The sequence below is a fragment of the Corvus brachyrhynchos genome, unplaced genomic scaffold, assembly GCF_000691975.1.
Source record: "Corvus brachyrhynchos isolate BGI_N302 unplaced genomic scaffold, ASM69197v1 scaffold33, whole genome shotgun sequence".
Taxonomy (NCBI): Eukaryota; Metazoa; Chordata; class Aves; order Passeriformes; family Corvidae; genus Corvus; species Corvus brachyrhynchos.
In genome coordinates, this window is record NW_008237254.1 from 46,128 (window position 1) to 70,510 (window position 24,383).

Sequence of the window (24,383 nt, forward strand, 5' to 3'; positions counted from 1 at the left end):
CGGCGGCTCTGGGACAGTCCCCTGCAGCAACCCAGGGTCCGTGCCGCAGTGTTGGGAAAGGGGGAAAGGGGCAGTGGCCCCGGCCCGGCCTGGCGCCCCCCCACCTTCCAGCAAGCGAGCTCCGACAAAAAGGGGAAGTCCCGCCTTTCTGTGCGGTTTAAATATGTAAATTGTGAGAAGCGTAATTGGTCTTAAAGACTGTCCATCAACTCAGGGTCAACCCAATACAAAGTGATACTGGTGAGAGTTGCATGTTGGGCATGCTGGATCCATGCAGAATTCAGGTAGGGCTGCTACCTAACATTGTTAGACACTGAATACTGATTTTGTTTTTGTTGTAGCAGTTCAGTAATGGCCAAAAGCTTCTTAAGAACGTGCTGTAAGAGAGAGTGAATTGGTAAAACTACATGTTAGCTACTGGATACAGAGCAGTCCTCTCTGAACAGCATTTTCAGCATCAGCCTTGCAGACCGGCAACTCCGTAATTTAAATATATTACTAAAAAGAGAAAATGTCTGATTCCCTAGTCAATAAGGGTAATCTTAAAACGGTGTCACAGACCTTGGCTCTCCTCCCATGCATCTTCTTGCTGCTTTGTGGTTAACAGAAAGGCGGAGAAAGTGTATAGCTAACCCACTGCTACAAGTTTGCCAGCAGTTTGCCAAGCATACAAGTGTACTGGCAAACTAGGAAGCAGAAATGAAGTATTAATAGAAAGCTAAAGAAAGTGAATTTAGTTCTCAACTGAAAAAATCCAGATCTGAAAACTAAGACCCAGAGAGTCTGTCAGGAGACGTAATTTTGTGTGTTTAAGGCTTCCTCTACAGATGTAAAAAAACCCCCCAAACCTACTTCATTTTGCTGCATAAAGAAACAAAACTATGGATTAAGTATTTCCTTCACGCTAATAACCTCCGGGTGAAATACAACATCAGTCATACTGCTACAGAAATACTACAAAAGAACCCCAGTATTGAGGAGTAACTCAGGACATAGCAGCACCCCTGCCTGTGATTTATGTTAACTCACCTGCATCACCCCTCGCTCGTTGCTGAGCGTCCGGAGTTCATCCGAGTGTGCCACACAGATCTCGTGCAAGGCTGCCAGGTCACGGGAGAGGTCAGTTCGCGAGTGCTCTGCCGTGTCTGGAAGCTCAGGAACATTCTTCAGCAAAATAGAAGACAGCAGATTTAGGGTACCACGACCAATTTTGGTCTTTCAGCTAAACCTCCAGTCCATCTTTCTATTATGAATTAATTGTTTATTTTCTCCTTTTAACAGGCATGTGTTTTGCGATTCTGCTGCAGTTTCTAGTGCTAGGAGGATTCTTACTACAAGATCTGGTATTGCTCTACTACCTTTGAGCTAACCAGAAATGTACAGCATACGGAGACTCAAACCCTCTAAATGAAAGGGGGAATCCATCCCTTAGGAGCATTTTTTTATCTACATGAGGCAAGAGCAACAAAATTCAGCAAAATCTGCTGTTACCTATCAAGTAACTCATTAAATTGATCATAAACCAATGATGCTGCAATTAAAACAGCAGATTAATCCAACAGGTATTTTCAAACCAACAGTTATCACAGACCTCATGTAAAATCTGTCATTAAAGAAAAGTGATGTATCATAGTATGCAGAAGTTGTGATTTAATCAGAAAAGGATGACATCTGGAACATACCCAAATGCCACACTTGTTTTTACATTCTATCAAAGTATTCTGAGATGTCTTCTAGATCACTTTCAAAGGCTTAATTCAGGATGCTTAGCACATTTTTTTCATCTCTCTTTTTAAAATTAATTACTGGATTTAAAATATGTAGATATAAAACATGATGACCTAACTCCTGTTACAGCTATTACAGACACAAAACAGTCACACTTTGAAAGGACACAGTGATAGTGGTTCACTTTCAAACTACAATATATAGAATGCATGCAGTGAAGCTTTTGCCAGCACTAACTGAAATTCAACCTAATATTTTTTAAAACAAAAATTCGTTTCCATCTCTGGTCAAAACCATGTGACAGGTTATATATAAAAACTTCTGGTTTAAAAACATGTTTTTGAAAGGTTTGTATTTTTGCCCAAAATTTCTAATCTCATAGCTATAAAATTTACTTCAGCTTCTCACATTTACAGAGACACTAAATTAGTAAGTCTAAGAAGATACTTGATCGTTTTAATTCCGTATGACAGACCAGCAATTTTTAAATATTTATTTTAAAATTTACTCAGATAAAAGAATTCAGAATTATGTGGGAGCTCATGCATTGTTGAGCTAGTTAATAAGAGGTGTAAAGAATTTTCATTTACAATCCTGCTACGTAACTTCAGCAAGTATTTTTTTAACCACTTACCCCAAGTTCATCCAAGAACATGATCATGCGATGTTTGTTGCTCTTGATGAATGGATTTACCCCTTCCATATACGGCTCCTAGTAATTTCAAAAAGTATTCATTAACAAATCAGTGCCAAGATAATTGTCACATCTGAGGCAAACATAGTGCAGTCAGGCAAATGACGCTGCAAAACAAGTATGTACATTGGAATATTATCTTTTTTCAAGTGAATTTCTCATGTCTGGTGTGCAGCCAATCAATAGACTACAGAACTTGGTATTTTCTGGTATTCGGAAGATTGAGAATCTGTGATTCAGAATTTTTCTTACACATGCATGCAGATACAAATTTGCATTAAGATGAATGTCTCTGAATACATGTTTGCAGTGAACAGATGCTCTATGTTCAGAGGTATCATCAGGAATAAGTGCCTTCTTTTCTGTTTTGTCATTAACTCTTACATTCCAAGTTCTGTGTGTCAGAGAAACAACTTTCTAATGCCAGCCTGAAGTCAGGTTAATTGTGCTTAAGTCAACAGATTTATTTTTAGTAATGTTTCCGCCTGGAAACTGAGACCAGTTACTGCTGGCACTCTTAAGTGTTTTATTAGAAACTTTAGTGAAAGCTTGGGCTTTTTAGTGCAATAGGTAAACTTGACTTACAGTTTCTATTATGTCTGGTAGTGCGATAGTATAAACGGGAGAGCTTTGAAGTGCTCTACCACAGAAAACACCAATCTAATGAGTGATAAATGCAGGATCAAAGTAGAGGAAGAGAAACTCATAGGTTCTGCATGAGAAAATAGCAACAGATTTTTTGCATGCATTACACAGGAATGTGTGAAAAGTGTACTGGAAACACAGTTCTAAATTGTTCTCTGTGTGTAAAATTATATTTACCTTAGCTCCAAATTCAACCAGATTTGCTAAATTCTGCACAGACTTGGCGACCAGCGTCAGTGTTCTTGCAGCAGTGGGGGAAGGAGAATCTGGCAGGAATGGAAAGTATAGAGTCACTGGCCATTCCATTTAAAATTAACAGCAGACACATGAAAATTAATTCTTCTAGAATTTTAATATAAAACAACTGCGTGTGAAAGACATCACTTGGTAAAGTAAAATATATTCCTTCTGTAATATCCAAAAGCCATGTTAATCTGATATCTGATTTTCTGTAATAATAGCGTACAGAACAAGAAGGCAAAATAAGTAAGTGTTATTCAGAGTTAGGTGAAATAACCATTTGCTCAAAACTTGAGCAGTTTTGTGGAAAGGGGGATTACTTGTTAAAACATTTACCACTGAAATTTTAAAAAAAAAAAAAAGTTTGCGTTTTCCTTATTTGCTTATACCCACGTAAGTGGGCACTGACGAGTTACACTTTTAAGTTACTGGCAGCCGGAAAACAGAGTGAACATTACATGCAATCCTGGCCTGTATTTCCATGAAACGGTAGTCTGTAATCACTGTCACTATAAACACTTTACATTAACCACTTAAGTCAGTTAGAACTTCCTTTTCCAACAAGTGATGTTACCCAGCACTATCCCACAAAATTACTTTTCTCTCCAGTTAAAGTAAATGGCCAGGTTAAAAGCATTCCACTGACAGGGTTATAGGATTGTAAGGTCTGTAAGTTTGCCTTAACAGTAGTCAAGAATACTAGGCTGGAGGTAGCTCAGCAGGATTGTAATGTACAAGCTTAAAAGGCATTGCTCAAATTTTTAAGTAGTTCTTCACACCTGCAGTCACAGTGCAACCCAAGTTAGGAAGTACCTAACTTGCAAACCACCCAAAGATAATAAAATGCCGGAGAAATTATCACTTGTTCCAGGCCATGTTTCTCAAATGCTTTCTTCAAAGCATGTACAGAAATTATTACTGTGTGAGAGAAAGGAACTTTCTGTTTGACACAGTCCTCTTTTAGTACAGTTTAAAGACTGATGGTAGAAAACATGCCACATTGTCTTAAAAACTGTCTCTGAATGAAGAAAAAAAGCTTTTCTGAACCAGATTTTTTATTTTCTCCTGTATTTCGTATTTTTCACCTTTTCTGAAGGCCATCTCTCTGTCATGTTTAAGATCAACTGTATTTAATGAGTCAAAACACCACTCTAATGTCTGGAAGCCTTAAGCAGGACAGTCAAACAAATTGTTCAAGAATAATTGTTCAAGGTGCACAAATGTATTCCAAGCTCTGCAGACACACAGCAACTTAACAAGTCTTATTCATTTCAGAGATACCATTGCATTCAGCTGTTAACTCCAGCATTGCACTGTATTGAAAGTGACATCCGAAGTTCCCATAATTATATTTTTCACACTGCTAAAATAAATGAAACAATGATAGGCTTAACTCAAAATTTTATTATTAAAATATCATAATGCATGTTTTTTTGGACTTCAGAATTACATTGGGGATATCCACAATCAAGCCTTTGAGGGTGAAAAGCATACGCTCCAAGAAGAAGTCAGCCAACTGATGTGGGTAACTTGACTTCGAACACAGCATTCAAAAGCTTCCTATTTTGCTACATTAGACACTACAGCGATTTCATGTCTCCTGCTGCATAAAATATGGATTCAATCTGAAGCACATAGTCACCTGAGATGATATTAAACATCCTTGGGTTCAGGATAGCAGGACAAATCAGTCGAAGAAAAACAAAGCCACTGAAATGGAAAGAAAATTGTATTTCGTTCAAAACCATTAGAAAATTAATGTAAAATTGTGTATCAGGAATAAAGTTAATGTGGCATCTTGAGACAAACACCAAGCAACTAGCCCTTGCTCTGTAAAAATAAAAATTAAGATCATTGTACATCATGCTACGATTCTATGAACTGCAGTGAAATCTGAAAGAAGAGGCACATTGATTTCCCAATAAAGGTGAACTGTTCAAATTGTGTAGGAAGAAATTGATTGCCAAGTCATAATTAAGCCAATCCCAGACCATGCTGGCCTCAAAAAGGAGCTGTCGTTGGTCTCTGACCTCCCAGAAGTTCTCCACTTTCTGCTGCTGCAAGTCATTCATCCCACAGCCACCCACTTCCTCAAGCCATCATAAGCTGGAGCACAGGAGTGGATGGGCAAAAGGATCCTCTCTTGGCAGAACACACCTTTAGGTCAGCTTCAGCTGATCCATTATCCCTGATGATAGCACACTTCAGTAGAAAAATAATAAGGGATCTGCTACTTTACACCATGAAAGAATTGCTGCCATTTAAAAAGCTGGAAAAGGAGTGCTCTGTTCTAACTGTGGAACTAGGAATTCGTTCAACAGGAACCCAGAATAGGCTTCAGCAGCATGAGAAAAATCTATCTTCCTGTTAATATCAGAGGTAAAAAATCACCCATTCAGGTTAACCTCAACTCCAGCTAATTACTGTACAATGAAGTGACATACAAACCAATTTAAATCAATCTGAAACATCTGTAATTTTGTCCTTGGACACCATCAGCAGGCTGGATTTCACCTCAGCAATACCAGAGCCTGACCACTAATGAAGGGAGGAAGGGAACCTTGCCTGTTGTAAAGTACACAGTTATGGAAATGTCTGCATTTCTTTTAAATGACAAACAGTAGTGAGGTTGATGCACCTTCTGTAAGTCCAAGACACCTAGTATGTTCTGTTACAGGTATGTCTTATCTCTAAGAAATGCAAGTTATGGGGTGGTAAGAAAGCAGTTCTTGGTCAGAGGTTAAGCTAAAATACTTCCTGTGGTGAGAATTTAAAGCTAGAAGTAATTAATTTTGAAGTCGTGGCACATACGCCAGTCCCTGTTTTAAAGTGCCCAAAGTTGAAGACCAACAAGGTACGCATCTAGCAGAGACCCTGCTGATAGGGAAGATCTGATGCTTCTTACCTTTGTCAACCTACCCAAATTAAGAATGAGCAAATACCTACATGGAAGTTTTAAACCAAAGAGAAATGGTAGCACATTCTGACTGATACGATAGAAAAGATACCCAGATATCAAAAAACTGTCCATCTGGATCTGAATATTTAATCATTCTTAAACCAAAAATAGTGCAGTGAAGTAATAAACATCACTGAAGGCTGTAGAAACTCTGCACTCTAGAGAGAAATCTCTACTATCCACTTGTGAAAATGGAACACCAAAAAAGCAAGTGATAAAGTATTTTTAGCATCCAGTGGAGACCACTGGGAAAACTCTGAAAGTGAGCTGTGTGTCCACTAATGAAAGCAATGTGGTCCTCTTTGGAGCTGGGGAGGAACAGTAAGAGATACGGAATTCACTTCGGTGCTTTACACCCTTCCAGCAGCTTAGCCCCTCAGAGTACAAAGAACTCTTTAGAGTAGGAGCAGTCTCCATTTGAAGGCAATGCTCCTTCACAGTATGGAACATATAAGGCTTCTGGTGTCAAAATGATCAATAAAAGCCAAAGACAAATCCTCTGAAAGATCCCTCCATGGGAGATTAACCTCCGCTACTCACACAACTGCCTGACACCACAAAAAGGAAAACTGTGGCTCTGATACCCTTAAAATCCCCACCACATTTAGAAAAAGTGTCAAGACCAGAGCTTTGTCAAAGGTTTTTGACCTGCCCTGGCAATGAACAGAGCTAAAACTTTTGTATTGCGCTGGTTTAGTAATAAATAGACTGGACTTTTGGTGGCTGGTGTGAGTTCAGCACAGCCAGGTTCTGTAACCTTCAGCATTTTCAGAGGAGCTCTAGAATACATTTCTATATGATTGGGCTGTAGTACTGCAAATTCGAAGTTAAAACCATTAACTAAAGCTATACTGACCTCTATACTACATCATTTTATTCTGGCAAGGCTCTAAGAACAAGACCAAGAATCCAGCAAGCTCAGTCTTTAATTGGGACATTGTGCTTCATCATCGTAAATATCTTAAACACTGCAGTAACCTGTGTAAGTACATACAGTTTTGTCACTGAAAGAAACATAGATAAGCACACTGAAGTATGTCTTCAACAAGGCTTGGAAGAACTATTTCCAGAATAAGGCTGACAAGTAACTTACCTAACAACTCTGGTTCTCATGGTAGTATTAGCTGGCCATTTGTTTTGAACAGACTTCTGTAGGCACCCATAAATATACCTCAGCGTCCTGCAGAAATAGCAGTTAATTACTCATTGCATTAAATAACGCTGTCCCTGGCACGAGCTCTGGTGTGCCCTCAGTCAGAGGGGAACACAGCATTACTTCTGCAACATCTTTCAGGACTGACTTTGGTAGCAGGAAAGGCGCTGGCTGGGCACGCGTGCTGCTTCCTCCACAGAGGAGGCACAACAGGGGCCGATGGTCTGGGCTCGCGTTAGTTCAGAGGCAAAGGAAAAGAGAGGCGCCCCTGGTCTGGGTTCCAACAGGTTTATTGTCAGAGGTTCCAGCAACCAGAAAAAAGGTGCCGAGGGGCTTTCGCTTTCAGTTTTGTAGGGGTTTGAAAATGGTGGGGAAAGGGAAGGCAACCAATGAGATACAAGCTGGGGAAGGATACAAATTAACAACAACCAATGGGGGAAAGGAGGCAGGAGTTACAACAGGGAGCCAATGAACAACTGAATAACAGAGAACTTTCTCTAACAGGGGGAGGCAGTTTGAACCCGAGTGCTGCCCAGGGGGATGCGGCTTAGGCTTCTGTGCCACCCATCGGCCCACTGTCCTGGGTGGGGAAATCCACCAAGGGATAGCCCTGATTTGATTGGCATTCAACTGCCCCAGCCTAACAGTGGGCTGGATCACTGCAACAATTAAACTTACAGAATCAAAAAAGCTGGGCAGAAAGGACCTAGACCAACGTCCTACTTGATGCAGAACTATTACCAACTTTACATTAGTAACTTAGAGAAATCCTTAAATTATAAATTAACTCAATTAAAGTTAACACATTTATAAAAATTCTATTTTAAAAGTTTGTTTTAAAAAGTACATTTATAAATGACAAGGAAAATCCATTCTGTGCAATTCTGTGATCATTCCGATGTGCATTAAATGTTTTGTAACTGTTTCCTTGAGTAGTATTTCCTTTTTGAAAGAAGTCCATTTTGATGGTTGATTTTTCTTTTAGGTTCTCTCTTAACTAAACAAAAACTATTCTTTCCTTACATGATGCATAGTGAAAAAAGCTAAAAAAGTTAATCAGCACAGCAATAGTCCTCTCCCATTTAAAAAAAAAAAATAAAAAACGAAATCTATGGTGTATTTCAGAAAATGTTGATCACTGCATCATATACTTAAAAAGGAGCGCAATTTTTCAATGCTAACCTTGCCAGCACTAAAACCAAAGAACCTCCATGCTACTCCACTGCCTCAAAAGTGAGGGTTTCGTATACTTTAAAAGCTAATGACACTATGAAAGGAAATTGTACTGTCCAGTTTTTAATAGATGATTCAAATCTGAGGTATGAAAACAAGTTACTTTATCAATTAAAAGAAGCGGGGGAAAAAAACAACCTCTGTATTTCCCTAGCAGACAAAAACAGGCATAGCATGGTATCACTATTACTACCTACCTGTATTTTTAATATGCTGTTAACAATTCCATCTCTTTCTCAGAGGAGAAGGACTGACAAATACATATCATTGTCTGCTAACTAGCACTGTCTTCTACCTTTTTGTAAAAATACGAGATTAATTATTTTATTACTATTTTTTCCCCTATCTCTTGGGTCTAGTAGCTTCTCCTTTAAAAGGAACCCAAGTGTGCCAGCCAGAGGCTTTTGTAAAACACTATTAATTCCCGGAAGGGTTATTTTCCCCCTGTCTATATTCCTCTGTGTCTATTCTGCGCCCCTAAGATAAATCAGTAAGAACATCATTATAAGGTGCAATGTAATTCATGGAAACAGGAATTTTCAAATATAAAACTGAACAGAAAAGTGCAGACTTACGGGGGCAGTATCTCTGCTGCCATGAATATCTTCTCCACCAATTCTGAAAGTATACTGAGTAGATGTGCCAAATTAGTGTTTACATCTTCATTTTTTTCTAACTTCGAGGGATTTAACTAAAACGGAAAAGAAGATTAGGTTTCTTCTATCTAGAACTACATATATACAGTTTGTTAGTATTACACACTGAATACTATTTCAAAGCAAATGAAATATTCTGCTGCTGTATAAGTCTCTTAGAGAAGAACTCTCTCACAGGCTCTCAAGCCTGTTTCAGTGGCTTGTCAGGAATTGTGAAGCAACAGTTTTAGGTTCTAATATAGATATCTGGCATTTAACAGCTTGGATATTCACCATTTGTCATCTGTGTGACTTTTTTGTCTCTCTCAATCCAAATTTCTGATGACTCCCATCCTTCCCACAGTGAAGTTGAAGTGCAACACAGAAGTTAGGAGGATCATTTTAAAAAGAGTTTCAGGATCAGTAACAACCATTTAATATCAGGAATTTTAAAATTAAAACAGAAGTTCAGACCTTGACTTCTGCAATATCTTGGGTTTAATAAGAGTTACTTAGATTAGGGCATTCAGTAACAGCTACAGAATGCCTCCAATTGCTAAATAATTAAAAGAAATTTTGATGAATGAACTTAGTAAGTTCTACTATGAATATTGTTTGAAGCCAAAATCCAGGGAAGAAAAATATAAAAACAACTCTTAATTAATTCAGTTCTTGTATTTCTGATGTAAAAAAGTGTAGTTATAAGAGATTATCAAATGTCTCTAAAACTAATATTTAATATAAATATAACACTTAACAACCAATGGATTATTGTGTCAACAAACCAAAATGTTTAAAAGCACAGTTCAAGGTATCACCTCACAGGACTGCTTGCTCTCCATTATCTTTAATATGGAGTCTTTCAGCGCATGATGAACAAAACTTGTTGCTGTGGCTTTCATATACTGCTCCATAAGTGTGCTTGCTAAAGTGGTGGCACGGAACAAGGTAGTAGCTTCATCTAAAAAAAGAAGTTGGGAAGAGAAAATCTGAGAAAAGGAGACCTCAAAAAGAGAGGGAGAACACGTTTACTCCTTGACATAAGCTGCAACTAAAAGAGGAGAAGAAAAAGCACCAGAACCCTTTCCTCCCCACCTGCCCAGAATTCCAGTAAACTTTCATGTGCTTTAGTGCAGTACCTTCCATGCTTATCTCCCTGTCATTTAGTGTTCGTAACAACAAGGACTCAAGCTTTTCATGAAGAAAAATCTTCAGTAAAATGCCAGCCAACAGTGTTCTATCCTGTCCACAAACATGTGATAAGGCATAGACTACGTGAAGTTCTTTCTGGAGTATAAGCTGAAAGAAAAACAATTTTAAAATATTCAGAAGCTTCTCCTTACATATAACAGCTTTGGAAGAATATAGTATTGTATATCTATATATCTATATATATAGCTGTCACTTAAAAATATTATTTTATTACATCAACCAGTGTTACTGAGATCCCTCTTGAGCAAGGAACAAAATTAGTTTTGACAGATAAACCATGGATGGTTAAATTTAAGTTCATACCTCTTTAAACTCATTGTACTCTTCTTCTGGCATGATCTTCTCCATGGAATATCGTGCTCGAACACGCAAAGATCCTGGCTCAATACCCTTTAATGGTACATGGGAACTGAGTTGAAACCACTCATCTGTTGCATGTCCTTTTTGTAATCGGCTTAATTGGCAACGCATAAACACTTAGGGAAAAAAAGCATTGTTCAGGTATGTTATCTCCACCAAAACTCTGCTATTACTGAATAAAAAAATGGTTTTATTTTCAGCACGTCCTCTTATTTCAGAAAAAAATATCAGCAAGAGTAAACAAGAAGTTTTTCATCAATATATTAATGGATTCATTATCTCTTCAATGGCTCAATAGTGTCCTGTAAACTGAAGAAGAAATATGTGGCATTCTGTAAAGAATGTATACACATACATTCAAAAATGCCACATGAATACTGACATGGCTTTCCTTGTAACACCCAAGTACATAAAACAGCACTACCCTGCAAATCCAGGTAGCAGTCAGAAACTAAAATACAAGTTAAATCTTTACAATTCACTACTTCCTTTCCAGCCTTGGGCTGACACCACCATCAGGTCTGCTCCGATTTATTATTACAGTGTTGCTATGGTTTTCCCAAACACTGACGTGTATATTACTTGTATAACAACTCCAGTCTAAGTAATAGTTTATGTGTATTAAGTTAAAAAGCGTTCCCAAGCACTTGCTGACTAGATAATGGAAGTCAGCTCAAGAATGGCCAAATCATTAACTGGTGATGTTGGTACACTGAAATTGCCAAGCAACGATCTGGAGTGCACCTGAAGTCTGGTGCAGCAGCTGGCTAGCCAGCTGCAGCAGCTGGGAGGGAGCACAGGCTCAGCTGGAGCAGGAACATGTGCTCCTGAGTGGGGGAGTTTTTTCCACAAAGAAAAGGCCCAGGCACTTCCAGAGGCAACACTGTGCTTATGAAACACCCACCATGCTCCAAGAGGAGTCCACAATTAGTTTTATATTTAGCCTATTAGTCTGCACCTCTCAAAGACCCTCTCTTTCCATGACTCTCCAAGAGATTTTCTTTCACTTTCCTCACATGGAAAACAAACAAGCCAATAAAAAGAGCTTCCCCACCGCCCCTGCCCCCCCCTTTCTGCAAAGCCCATACACCAATCTGCCTTGCAGAAATTGTCAACAGTTCCAGCAGATTTCTCATTGCCCCAGTGTTGCAATACATAGCAGGATATAATTTGACACTGGAATGGAAAAAAGATCAAATTTATAATGCTTCATTCAGGAAAATCCTGCTGCCTATTTTATATTCTCTGGAGTTGATAAACTGATAAAATTTAATGCATTTAAATCAGTCAAGTAGCATGAAAAACAATCCATCACCACCTGCTACTTATCACCAGTGTGGATGGGATGTCACTGGACTACGTAAAAATTGACTTTCCTACAGTATTTCTCCCTGGCTTCAAAGCTCAGTATCCACAACTAAGCAACGTGCTTTTCTTCTTATTTGCTTGCACATGTAAGGCACATGTACCACAGTGAGATGAATGAAACACAGCACCTAGAATAAAGAGATTATTTCATTTTTCCCTGTGGTTGCAGTAGCACTTCATAGCTATAATATAAATCCTGTAATTTTACTTTGATTTAAAAATCATAACGAATATCAATAGAAGGACTGCAGAATAGTTGCTACCATAACTTATATTAAATTACTTTAAAGTAACAAGACTGCTCCCTGTTTACATTGAATTGCTAGGCTCCTTTCAGTAAGGGACTTCTATTCAACATGAATTAATTTGAAACTAATCACTGTAGTGCAAAACCAAACCAGAACCTCCACTCCAGTTTAACACTGTGTGGTGGTGTCCCACAAGACTTACTAATTCAACAGTAGCAGATGGAAGTCTTCAAATAAATTCTAGGGCGTTGGATTTTTCAAGCCATATTATATATTTATTTGAATAAGTCCTTTTGCAATTTACAGTTAGAAAAACAAAAAAAAAGTGAAGAGAATGGATGAATTGATGCTGAACTGTTTAGTATCATTTCTTATGATCTGGAATACTTAAACTCTAAAGGAACTATGGAATGTTCTTAATAGGCAAAACTTCAATGTAAAGACCTGAGAACTCCGGAAATATTTTAAAATACTGAAAAGGTAGCCATCATTCACGTATCATTTTGGTATTTAAGTTTTGCATGTTACAATGAAAGAAACAAAGCAGTGAATCCAACAATTAAATTTTGGGCCTTCAATCTGCTTTACATGGAAGGAAAAGCAAGCAGAAAAGGTGAGTTAACCCAATTAACTGGCAAGATGAATAGCATCAGCTGTACAGGACTGCCACTTCATAGCATTCCACAGGTAACATCTGTGGCTGAAAAGGAAAGGAAAGGTGGGTGGTTAAGGAAAGGAACCAGTTATCTTGCTTTTGAAGAGTTACAGGTTTATTCTGGCAGTGCAAAACAACGTATGTCAGAGAAGATGTGGTTTAGCTCATTCTACCCCAGCGAACTTCACATATTTCATAGGGCTGGGGATGTAAGCAGAGGTGTAGGTTCATTCAAGCTGACTTGGTATAACCTTTATCTCAAAATGAAGGAGTTACACTGGATTATGCTTATGCTGTAGGAGTGTAGATAACTGCAGTGAAGAAATTCAGTCAATCCTGCCCCTGACCTAAAACAGGAAGCCTTCCATCACCTGAATGCACCCAGAACTAACAGCATCTTCTTAATCTGGATAGAGAGGAAAAAACTACAAAAATACTTCCAAAGAAACTACTGAAGTATCCCACTCAAGAATTACCCTTTTAAGATTCTTTTCCTAACCAAGGCTTTGGTGTAGATAGGTAATCAGTTTTCCAGCTCCTATGAATTCAAGACCAAGGTCACAACTGCAATTACAGCCGTTTAGTCTGTCAGAGAATGTATCTTTACTCCTCCTGTTATGCAGAAATTTTTCTAGTGAGAGGAGGAGAAAGAGATCTGAAATTGACTCAGATTCTGCAAGACCATTCAAAATGAGTTGTTAATACCTTGGCCAAGGTTTCCCTAGGGATTTTAATAAACCCCAGAAAACCAAAAATCAATAAATTAGCACCAAGGCGTAAGTTACAGGCCAGTAACACAATACATGCAAACTGAAAACAACTGCACTAGATTATATATATATACTCTAACTGCCTGGGAACAGACAGCTCAGAATATAATGGGGAAAAAAGTAATCTTGGAACAAATTTTAAGAGGGCAGGGAGAGCCATCCTGCTTGCAAGCAGCAAAGAGGGGCACAGGGCTGAAGCTGCTCCAGGATAAATACATTGGGAAACAAGATACCTTGAAGAATACTAACTAAAAGTATTGTGTGGGAGGAGACCTGACCTTTAAAACAAATTTTTTTTTCTACCTAACAGCTTCAGATTCACATTCTTTAAATGCTTTCTTTTCTAGGCAGCTGAAAGATTCTACCACCTTGCTGTTGATTTGCTGGAACAGAAACAAAACCACATTAAAGAAGCACTGTCCAGCTAACAGGAAGAGAAGAAAATGCAGATCCTTTCCCATTCAAAATTATACTGAAGTAACTTCAGATTTAAGCCAAAGAATGATAATAAGGGAAGCAGACAGATAAGGTAAAATGGAAAGAAAAAAAGGGAAATATTCTTCAGAGACTGCCAAGATTTTTTTATTTTTTAAATAAAGAATTGTACCTTTCCCTATCTCACTGGAAGCAACCAAAAACTTGGAAAGAAATTCCATGTAGTCAGACTCCATGGAACTTAACATTTTATGGAGCAGACTAATACAGAAAATTTCTCTTTCCTCTTGCTTTTTGATAAGCACAGTCATTGTCTAGCAGTAGTTACCCTAGAGCAGAGCTATGTCAGATATACAGGACTGGAGTACGGCATGTTTTATTACTAAAATCAACGGAGGTTCTCATTATGAAAACATTAACAAAAAGCCAGTACCAGACATCAAAAACATACATACACAGCAGTATGGTGAGCCTAAATACCTACTTAAATTCTCTCATGACAATGCTAGACAAAAGCTACAATAACCACACAAAGTATCCTTTGCTGTAATGTATAAGCATCTTTTACAAAGAAATACTTACATATATCTGGATCTTTACTCTTCTTTGTTTTGTTACTAAGACTTATCTCAAATCTATTAATATCAGATGAAAGATCACTAGGAGAAAAGACAAGAGAGCCTCAATTAATACGATATCTGGCTGGCATTTGAGCTTTTCCTAATTTCATTTCAATTCCAAATTATCATTATCAGCAAAGATAGGTGTCTACAGAAAATTCTACCCATGCAGAATTTGTCTGAAAGGTTGCTGCTGTATAAACACATATACAGTGTTTTTTTAAATATTGTAGAACAATACACAGTGTTAAAAATCTTAAATGCAATACAAATTATAAGTGAAATTCATTAATTCAAGAAAATGAAGACTTACTCAAAGACAAATTCTTCAGACCACACCGGGTTCTGTCCTTCCCTGATGTGTGTTTTTGCTACCTGGACACTGTTCAGGTAGATGTTACAATATGGATTTGTAAAATGCTTTACTGGGAGCGTATGAGCTTCTTCTACATGCAAAATGAGACTGCTGACCTGAAAAAAAATAATCACAATTTATTTTTTGTTGCTAAAATACAAAGCACATGAATAAATTATTTTTTATCCTCTGGCTTAATGTTAATATGTGAATACTGAATACAAACTAAAAACTCCTTATTAGAAGGGCAAAGAACAAAGCTATTGGAACATTTTAAGAAGTACAAGCAACAAAATAGAAGTAACTCAATTACTGAAAACAAATATCCAGACCCATGTTTTTAAGGCATCTTGGCTTTTTATTTTAAAATAATTTTTGAGGCATTAGGATTTGCAAATTACAACTTTTCCAGACACAGAAAATTTTACTAAAATGGAAGACTGGCACTTTGAGTAAGAGCCATGAACAATTCTGAATACAGTGGTTTATTGTTTGGTGCTTTCCTAACAGATTAGTAAAATTCTCTTGTGCAACACAATACATTGTGTTCTTTTATGTAGATAAACAGTCTTTGCTTTTTGAAGAAAAGAATTCCCATTTTGCTTTGCTTTTGCACCCTGAAGCTCCCAACTGCACCTGCCACTTTATCTGTAAATTCACCTAATTTAGTTCACTTATTCAGAAGTATCCAAACTTCTTTAATGTTCACAACCAAGCTGGTTGTGGTTTATTCCTTTTTATTCACCCTTTTATTCCTTTCTCTACTGCTTGTAACAACTACATTCAACGTACCTAAGATTAAATCATATCAGGAATTGCTGAAATACTTCCCTGTTATTCTCCACTCATTACAGACATAGCAATTTAAGACTGACTGTTCTCTATCTCTGAAGAAATTCTGGAATATATCACGCTTTCAAGAGGCCAAGAGAAACTAAGACACAAGCCACAAGCGTGGTTCAGCATGTATTTGTTACATAGAATGAATATCATCAGTTAAATAATATGTACTTATATGTAAATAAAATGTAAATAATGAGTATTTTATGTACATGTTATATAAATTTTTATAAAATTTTTTGTTTATGTGTCATACAAACTTTTAAAGTTTCCCATGCAAGGCATATTAAAAAAGCTGCTGACTTCTTTAGACTTTTATTCAGGATTTGCTAGTTCAAAGGAAAATTCTAAGATTTATGAATATCATTTTGCACAGAGGAGACAAAATACTCCTCCACATGCACCTCCAACCCCACAAACAGCTTCACCTGACGCAGACGTTTATTTGATGTTCCTGGACTGGTTTTCCTTAAACTGCAAAACATCTGCAGAGCTTTCATCCAGTCCTAAGAGAGAAGGATGCAGAAGAATGTAATGAAACCAAGTCAGATACAGCTTCTTGCAGTGGAACAGATATATATACAAAAAGTATCTGAATTTTCACTTTAGCTTGGCAAAACCTAAGTTTTCTGTAATTCCACAGTACGAATGTTTGAATATTAAAGCAAATTTATTATCTTTACTAAGCAAAACCTCATAAAGGATTTGCAAATCTGAACCATTTTCTCTTTTAGAATTATCAAGCATTACTAATGGATATACAGCGTGACCTTTGCCAATTTTCCAGTGTAGTGATACTACAAGAAATTACAAATTGTATATAAAATTAAGAAAAATTTGTTTGCTTCTGAGAAAATTGCATTTAACAAGCCAAACTGGTCTGATTATTCTCTCCAGTACTCTCGTATGGAAGTCATAACATTGTGTACACTTCACACAAAAACTGAACAATTAACAGAGAAACACAGAGCATATATCCAACATTCTCCAGCTTGTCTTTGGAAGGTGGAAGATGTATTATAGCCTCACTCTCTAGTTACTGTCTCCCAACCATTAAATCCTGTATATTTCTTGCAAAGCACAAAATTTAGGTTTTGACCAGCAGTCTCCTCTTCAGTCTGAATCTCAAAGATCTGCCATCTACTCTTAAAGTACAATTTAACAATGTCATTAAAACCCCCACAACACTGCTTCGATCGTTCTTCACAGTATCCTCCACATTTTAAAGAAACAGGAATATGTACTGCATCTATTCTCAGCTAGATCACTTTGTGAGTTAGGCTTCAGCTTTCAAATCCTTCCAAGGAAAAGCTTTCAGCTACACCCCACAAAGTTTCTATTTTTCTATTAAATGTTATAGAGCAAAGAAAGCTGAGCTTTCTCAAAAGAGAAATATCTGTAAATTTTTTGCGCCAAAGCCATATTATAAAGAAACCTGAAACAACTGTGTTCTGTATAAATGGAGTGAACAGCTTTGTTAAGCAGTTTCAAAACCAAAAGCAAATTATACCAATGTTCAGGAAACAAAACAGGATATTCTATCTTCTACACATTCTTAATTCTTTTACTTTTAGAACACAAAAGGTTTTACAGATACGACAAAAATTAATAAAGGAGCATGGAATTTAATTTATATATTCTCAATTACAATACAGCACACTGCTTCCAAAGACAGTACACTGACAATTGTATGACGAATGCCATTACATCATTCTTGGTCATCTCTGCAAATTTAACAAATTTGCATTAATTTAACAAGAAAATCTGTGCTTTCCTTTATATACAGCACAGAAGAAATACTATATTTATACAGCCTTCATGCTCTGGTGAATACAGTCTGTTATGAGTGCTCTAAAAATCTTTCATTCCATTCAAATAACATCAAATGCAAAGCTTAATCTCTAACACAATATACACATCACAGCTGTGGACTTAGAGAGCTTAAAACTTAATAAACAACAACACTCTGTCATTTTAGATATAACCTGCTGGTAAATTATTTCTCCAAAGTAGGCTTCTATCCCACAATTCTTAATCAGTGAACAGAACTGTTAAGAGAGCTAGTAACTAAAAGATACCATATAAACCCAGAAAACCTTACACTATGCACCATCAGGGCCAAAGACTATGCATGACTACCACTTTATATACAGGACAAAGAACAGGAAAAGGCAGTTCAGTGCACTTTGGTCACTGGGCACACATACATGCATTAGCATTTTATTTATTTCACTCTGAAGTAAAACTCTCATTTACTATGCTGTGTTTTACAACATGGAAAATACATGTAAATTTTTCTTCTGAATTGAACAATGTCAAAAAATACCTATGTTGTCCAGAAATAGAGAATAGAAAATAATGGAAGTACTGCCCATGGGACTTGACTGGAATTTGTCAAAACTGAAGCCCTGTAGAGCATGTAATACAGGTGCTGGATTTTCAATACCAGCCTTTCCCCTCAGAGATCTGCTACTAGTCCATTTTAACACCTGCTTATATAACCACTAAATATTTGTGATACATTTGCTTCCTGTTTCAGAAGGGCAACATCATTGAATAACATAAGACAAAAGTTACTTTTTTTTTTACACTTAGCAAAATAAAGTTCTCACCTGTGCTTGTTCTGGAGTTTCACCTGCAAAGTAAAAGATGTAATGCTCTTCACTAAAGTGCTGAACTACTATCTGAAAACAGTTTGGCCTTAAAAAAAAAAAAAAAAAAAAGAACAAAACAAAAAAAAATTAAGTTTAATTAATCTTCACATATTAATGAACACCTTCACTTGATCTGTGCCAAAACAAAGTTTACACTGAATTAATGGATTTCTGCTGTTTGTCTGTAAGGTGCACTGAATAATTGCATCAATTTTTGTTCATCAACATGTTACCATCACACATGGAAAGAGGAAGAACTCCAACAAGATTTCTCAGGTCCTTCAAAAACTGAATTTTGTTTTTGAATGTATTGTGTCATTTTAAGAAAACTACACTTCAGTACATGCAGCCTGCTTCAGAATATTGACACATTTTTAGAATGGTGTGTACTGAACGGGCATACACACTGGCTTACAGTCATGGCAAAAAAACAGCCATCTGAAAAAACCTGTCAACAATGATTATCCTAGAGAGTTTAAAAGCAGCATTAAAGCTCAGCATTAGTTCACAACCCGTTAATCATACATTAAGGATTTTTCTTTCAGGAAACACTATTAACCTAAGGAATACCCTATGCAAGTGTGTCCCACAGCTCTCATGACCAGTGAAATGTGTACTGGATCATCCAGGAAACATTCAAGTATGTGACACAAACCCCTACAACCTTAAATGTTGTGGAAGTATAGACTTCACTGAGGAAAGGGCAGAAGCAGTTTTTTATCAGCTACTTAAACTGCAGGAGGAAGTCTGTCTCAGCTGCAGTTCCTCACTAACAGTTTCCTAAGTTGCTGCAACCATGCACATCCTCCTACACACCTGTAAGTAAGTACCACCTAGCACCCAACAATGCTCCAACCCACAACGCAGGGTTTCTTAAAAGCTGTTTAAAAGAAAAAACCAGAATGTTTCTTGATTACAATATACACCAAAGCTTCCTGCCTAGTTGTCAACTACATAGGGAACATTTCAGTAATTTCTCTTATAACCTTTATCTGTATCTGTGCTCCTCATTCCAGTAGTTTGATGTTGGGTTGTTTTGGTTTTTTTTTTAATTATTATAAAGACTTTAAAAACCCCCAAACAGACAGAACAAAGCATCAGTCTTTGCAATTCAAGAAATGCCACTAATTTTAAACATTTGTTTAAATGTTTTTTCATGAAGTAACTAGAAGTCAACTATGTATAACTTTTGAATAAATATTAAGATCCTTAGGATAGCCAGAATTTCTAACTTCTATCATTTACTATATAAGTAAATGTAGTTATATAGTATAAAACACTATAATACAGGCCAGTGGAGTTGTTTTTGTAACTACCAATGAAAAAATAAATAAACTCTCTTGTTAATTACTAGTGATATCTAAAGAGTTCTGATTCTCAACTTTCTTGCTGATAATCACATCCCCTTGTGGCCAGCATATTTTGAATATCAAAATATTATAGTAAATAACATTTGACGCCTAAGTAACTCTGAGTATAGTAACTGTGCAAAAACAATCTCTGAGGATGTTACTTACATGAACTGGTATACTACAAAGTACTTGTTTTTAAGTAGAAAAGCACCTACAGATTTCTAACCAAGTTAGCTTTCAAATACCTATCAAAATAATGTAGAATTTTTAGAACTTGCTAGAATTCTTTATCTTATTAACTCTTGGTGGAATAGGTTTAAAAAAAGCCAATGTCCTACCTGCCAAACAAACTGTCATGTACTCCATAGACAGAACACACACTAAGGTCTATTAGTCCTTTGGGTTTTGTGGCTCGTTTTTCACTTTCAAAATAAATAAGCTGGGCGTCATTTCCCTCTAATATAAAGTACAAGTTTTTCCATCTCTTTCCTTTACCTGTACGAGAGTCAAGCAAAAGGTTACAATACTGTCTAAAACAACATGTAATTTTTGTAAACTAAGAAAACAGAAGAGGGCAGTAAAGTTTTTGTCAAATTCCAATGAGAAGAACAATGTACAGATAATCACACTTGAGTTATAACATCAGTGTACTCATTCAATTTTATAGAATATGTGACTAAAACCAGACCCTCTTCACAGATGCAGGTAGAGTTGCACAAGGTTCTTCAAACATATTCAGTGCTCTCAACAGCATTAAGCAAGTGCATATGAGCTGCCTGAACAGTGAGCTCCTCTCAGTCTTATACCTGTATCTACACAGACTACAAATAATGGAAGTGCGAAACCCAGTCATTAGATTTTTTTAAGAAATGGACTCCTGACATTAGGAAGTTATTCCTAAACTCTGACCTATGTTTAACAGATTTCATTACAATACCTTAAAACAGTCTGAAGAACAGAAATGGAAATATTTTATATACAAACTTAAATCAGAATCAACCCCCAAGCACAACCACATGTAAGAATTTGGCCAGTTCCACTTGCTGCAGAGAAAGGTTCTTTGAATTACAATGGATTAGGAACATTCTGCAACAAATTAATGCTTAAATCAGAGTACCATTTAAAAACTTTCAGCCTTTATTCTATACTTTAATCATCATAAATCCACTAGGGCCTCAATAAACTAGTAGCAACATTGTTTTAAAAATACAAGTGTAACATTTATTTATTACAGTATGACTCTTAGACGGAAGACTGATTTTATTGCATTTATTCCATACACACTATGTGCATCTCTCTACAAGAGAGTACTCCAATTTGCACATTTAATGTATCTCTTTTAGCCTGATTTTTCCAATTCATTCTCATTTCATTCCTTACTCTATGACATCTCTCTATACCTCTCAGAATAAGCCTTCTCAACAGATGAGATGCTTCCCTTGTTCAGTTCAGGAGGTATAGTCCGGGGTGGTTTAGGGTTTTTTAATATCTCTTGTATTAGGCTATATGTAAACTCATACCTTCTTTCTTGCATTTGGTCACTATCCAGATTACTACCTGTAACTTATCCTTCTTATCATTTGCAGAAATTTTGTTACTGGTATCATTTTTCTGCCTCCATTAATGCTGATTTTTTCCAAAAGTAGAAATATAACACTTGGCAAGGGACTAGCTTCCTCAAAACCTCAAAGATGTGCTCAATAGCAATTCTTCAGGGTTATATTAAAGGTTACACTGAAACGAGTCAAGCTGTCCAGCTTTTAATGTGCTTACTGTATGTTATGCTGTCAGTGTTAGAACCCTAAGAAGTGACTATATCCTTTGCATGGCAGACTATGCATTTTAAATTTAAGATTGAAAACATACAACCTGACTTCCAATAACAAAATTAAATAGCTGTGCTCTGCAGTGAATGTACAGATTTACAGTATTCTAGCTCTCTCAAACCTCTTACCAGCTAGAACTCAGTGAGTTCCAAATTAAGTACAGACACTTTATGAAAATGTATTTCATTTCATGATTTTGGACGCTACCTTTGACAAGGATGCCTTTTTGTGCTGTGCTGATTTTTTCAGAACAACTGCAAACCAAAATTTTCATACTGCACTTAATTTCATGTATCACATTGTTCTATTCATCTGCTACTTAAGGAAAGAGGTCTTTCATATGCCTTACACACTTTCTGCAACCTTCTGCCCACTTCAATTTTGTTCTTTCTAGTACCACTAAACTCACTAAGTTCAGCTAGGAGGTGCTGATCTCCGCTCTCTGCTGACCAACAACAGGGCACAAGGAAATGGAATGAAATTGAATCAGGGAAAGTTCAGATTAGACCTTAGGAAAAAGTTCTTCACTGAGGAAGTGGCTGGTCCTTGGAACAAGGTACGCAAGGAAATGCTCACAGCCTGTCAGGGTTTAAGAGGCATCTAGATGATGCTCTTAGTCATGTGGTCTAGCTTTCAGTAGACCTGCAAGGAGCATGATCTTTTTGAGTTCCTTCCAGTTTAAGATACTGTATGATTCTGTGATCCTTATGTGCTTTATTCCTTTAAAAAAATAGAGGCAAAAAATAACTCACTTTTTTTCAGAAGATAACCTTTTTTGACAATATTTTTATAAAAAGCATCCTTTGTTTTCCGACGAATTGTATTGTAGATTTCTTTTCCATCCACTGTATCATTAAGCACTTGCTCTTGGTGCTAGAAACATGTAAGAAAAACATACTTTAAGCTCAGAAATTGTCATTAAAGAACATAACCCATGAAGTTGCAATTAGGATCATCTTACTGAATGCTACCAACTCACTACAATTGTTCTCTCATGCATTTTACTAAAGCACTCACTCATTTTTCATACTGTACACTTGCTAGAAATGTACTGTAACTCTTTCCATATTTCCAAAACTGAAAGAAATAAGTTTTCAATACAGACCAACTTCAAAGTTGTCTTTTTCATGTAAAACTAAAAAAACATGATCTTTCACTGTGATTTCTGTTAGAATTTATGCCAGTCTTTAAAGATTTACCTAGCTTCTAACTGTCTTCTACCAAAGCTCATGGGCCTGAGAAATCATGGATAAACTCTGAAGCAACAAAAATGTTGCAGATCATAATTAAAACCAACTCAAAGTGGCACCATCCCTCATTAATCTCATTAGAACTCACATGTTGTAATTGAGTGGAACTCAAGAAAACAGAAGCAAGCAGAAACAGAAAACAGAAAAAGGACAAATTCACACAAAAATTGGTAGGATCAAGAAATGCAAGTAATAAATACTGCCAAAGCCCAAGGTAGGTCTGACCTTACTAAGTAATCTGATCAGCAAAGTTCTTTAGCCATAAAAAAAACAAAGAAAAGCAAGACTGTTAAGAAATAAGGACATCGCTGAGATGAAAAGAGACACATGAACTGGTTCTTATATAATATCCTACATTTCTTCCTGTGAATATATCTACAAGAATTATGATTTTGATCAAAACAACCAAAGCAAGATGAAAAATATTTGGTAATACTAACAGGAATTACAGGACCTACAGTGGAAGGTATATCCAGATGATATGAAATTATAATGTCTGTAACATTACATAATTATCTGTCAAGATAAAGTTTGTAACATAACGACACAAGGAGTAGTGCACAAAAGAAGAGAGCTAGTGACAAATATTTTAAAGTAAGTTGTTGGGGTCTCCTCTCCCCTGCCGTGTAGCCCGCCATGCGGCTGGAGAAATAAACATCTCTCTGAAACAGCTATCAAGAATCTGTCTGTCCTATATATTTCCTTTCCACGGGACTCCTGGTTTGATATATGCGTGTTGCAGTATCCCCACTGCAACAAATGGTGGAGAATTGAGAGAAGAACCATCCCCGATCCCTAAGCGACTGATTTGTGTGAGTAAACTCTTGAAACTTTGGATTCCTCTTCTTGGTTTTGCTTTGCTATTCCATATCTAAACTATGGAGGAACCGTGGGAAGACTTTTGGCTCTCAGAGCCACATATGGACATTTATCTTAAACTTAAAATGATTCTTGAACAACGATTTGTAAATTTTAGCTTGATTCAAGCTCAAAAAGAACTGAAACACTTCCTGGCATGGTTGTTTAAGAACTTTTTCTATGTTTCTTGGAATTTAATTCTTACCAAGGGCTTTTGGAAAACCGTTTAGACACAGTTAATACTGGAGTCAAAATATATGCCGATGGAAGAATATTTTCGTGAATATTATTTA

At 36.7% G+C, this 24,383-nt stretch overlaps 2 protein-coding genes across 5 annotated transcripts in view; one reads left to right on the plus strand and one right to left on the minus strand.

Annotated features, from left to right (window-relative positions):
- Positions 1–16,349, plus strand: part of CCNH (cyclin H) — a 27,415-nt gene extending 11,066 nt beyond the window's left edge. The window contains exons 8-9 of one of the 4 annotated variants that reach the window (XR_001860696.1): positions 14,248–14,429; positions 16,165–16,349. The gene's annotated coding sequence lies outside the window, so the exon portion shown is untranslated. Of the gene's footprint in view, positions 1–1,281; positions 2,162–4,751; positions 8,345–14,247; positions 14,870–16,164 lie in introns of those variants that run through there. The other 3 variants (XM_017730480.1, XM_017730479.1, XM_017730481.1) reach the window with 3 other exon arrangements.
- The window catches only part of RASA1 (RAS p21 protein activator 1), a 46,560-nt gene continuing 22,409 nt past the window's right edge, over positions 233–24,383 (minus strand). The window contains exons 10-25 of the mRNA XM_017730477.1: positions 22,735–22,855; positions 20,495–20,651; positions 18,763–18,850; positions 16,579–16,656; positions 15,269–15,426; positions 14,918–14,994; positions 10,803–10,975; positions 10,427–10,586; positions 10,106–10,248; positions 9,228–9,343; positions 7,360–7,446; positions 4,950–5,017; positions 3,245–3,333; positions 2,363–2,440; positions 1,030–1,164; positions 233–377 (exon numbers count right to left, since the gene is read on the minus strand). Of these exons, the coding sequence (XP_017585966.1) occupies positions 294–377; positions 1,030–1,164; positions 2,363–2,440; positions 3,245–3,333; positions 4,950–5,017; positions 7,360–7,446; positions 9,228–9,343; positions 10,106–10,248; positions 10,427–10,586; positions 10,803–10,975; positions 14,918–14,994; positions 15,269–15,426; positions 16,579–16,656; positions 18,763–18,850; positions 20,495–20,651; positions 22,735–22,855 (1,812 nt within the window). The 3' untranslated portion in view covers positions 233–293. The remainder of the gene's footprint in view (positions 378–1,029; positions 1,165–2,362; positions 2,441–3,244; positions 3,334–4,949; positions 5,018–7,359; positions 7,447–9,227; positions 9,344–10,105; positions 10,249–10,426; positions 10,587–10,802; positions 10,976–14,917; positions 14,995–15,268; positions 15,427–16,578; positions 16,657–18,762; positions 18,851–20,494; positions 20,652–22,734; positions 22,856–24,383) is intronic.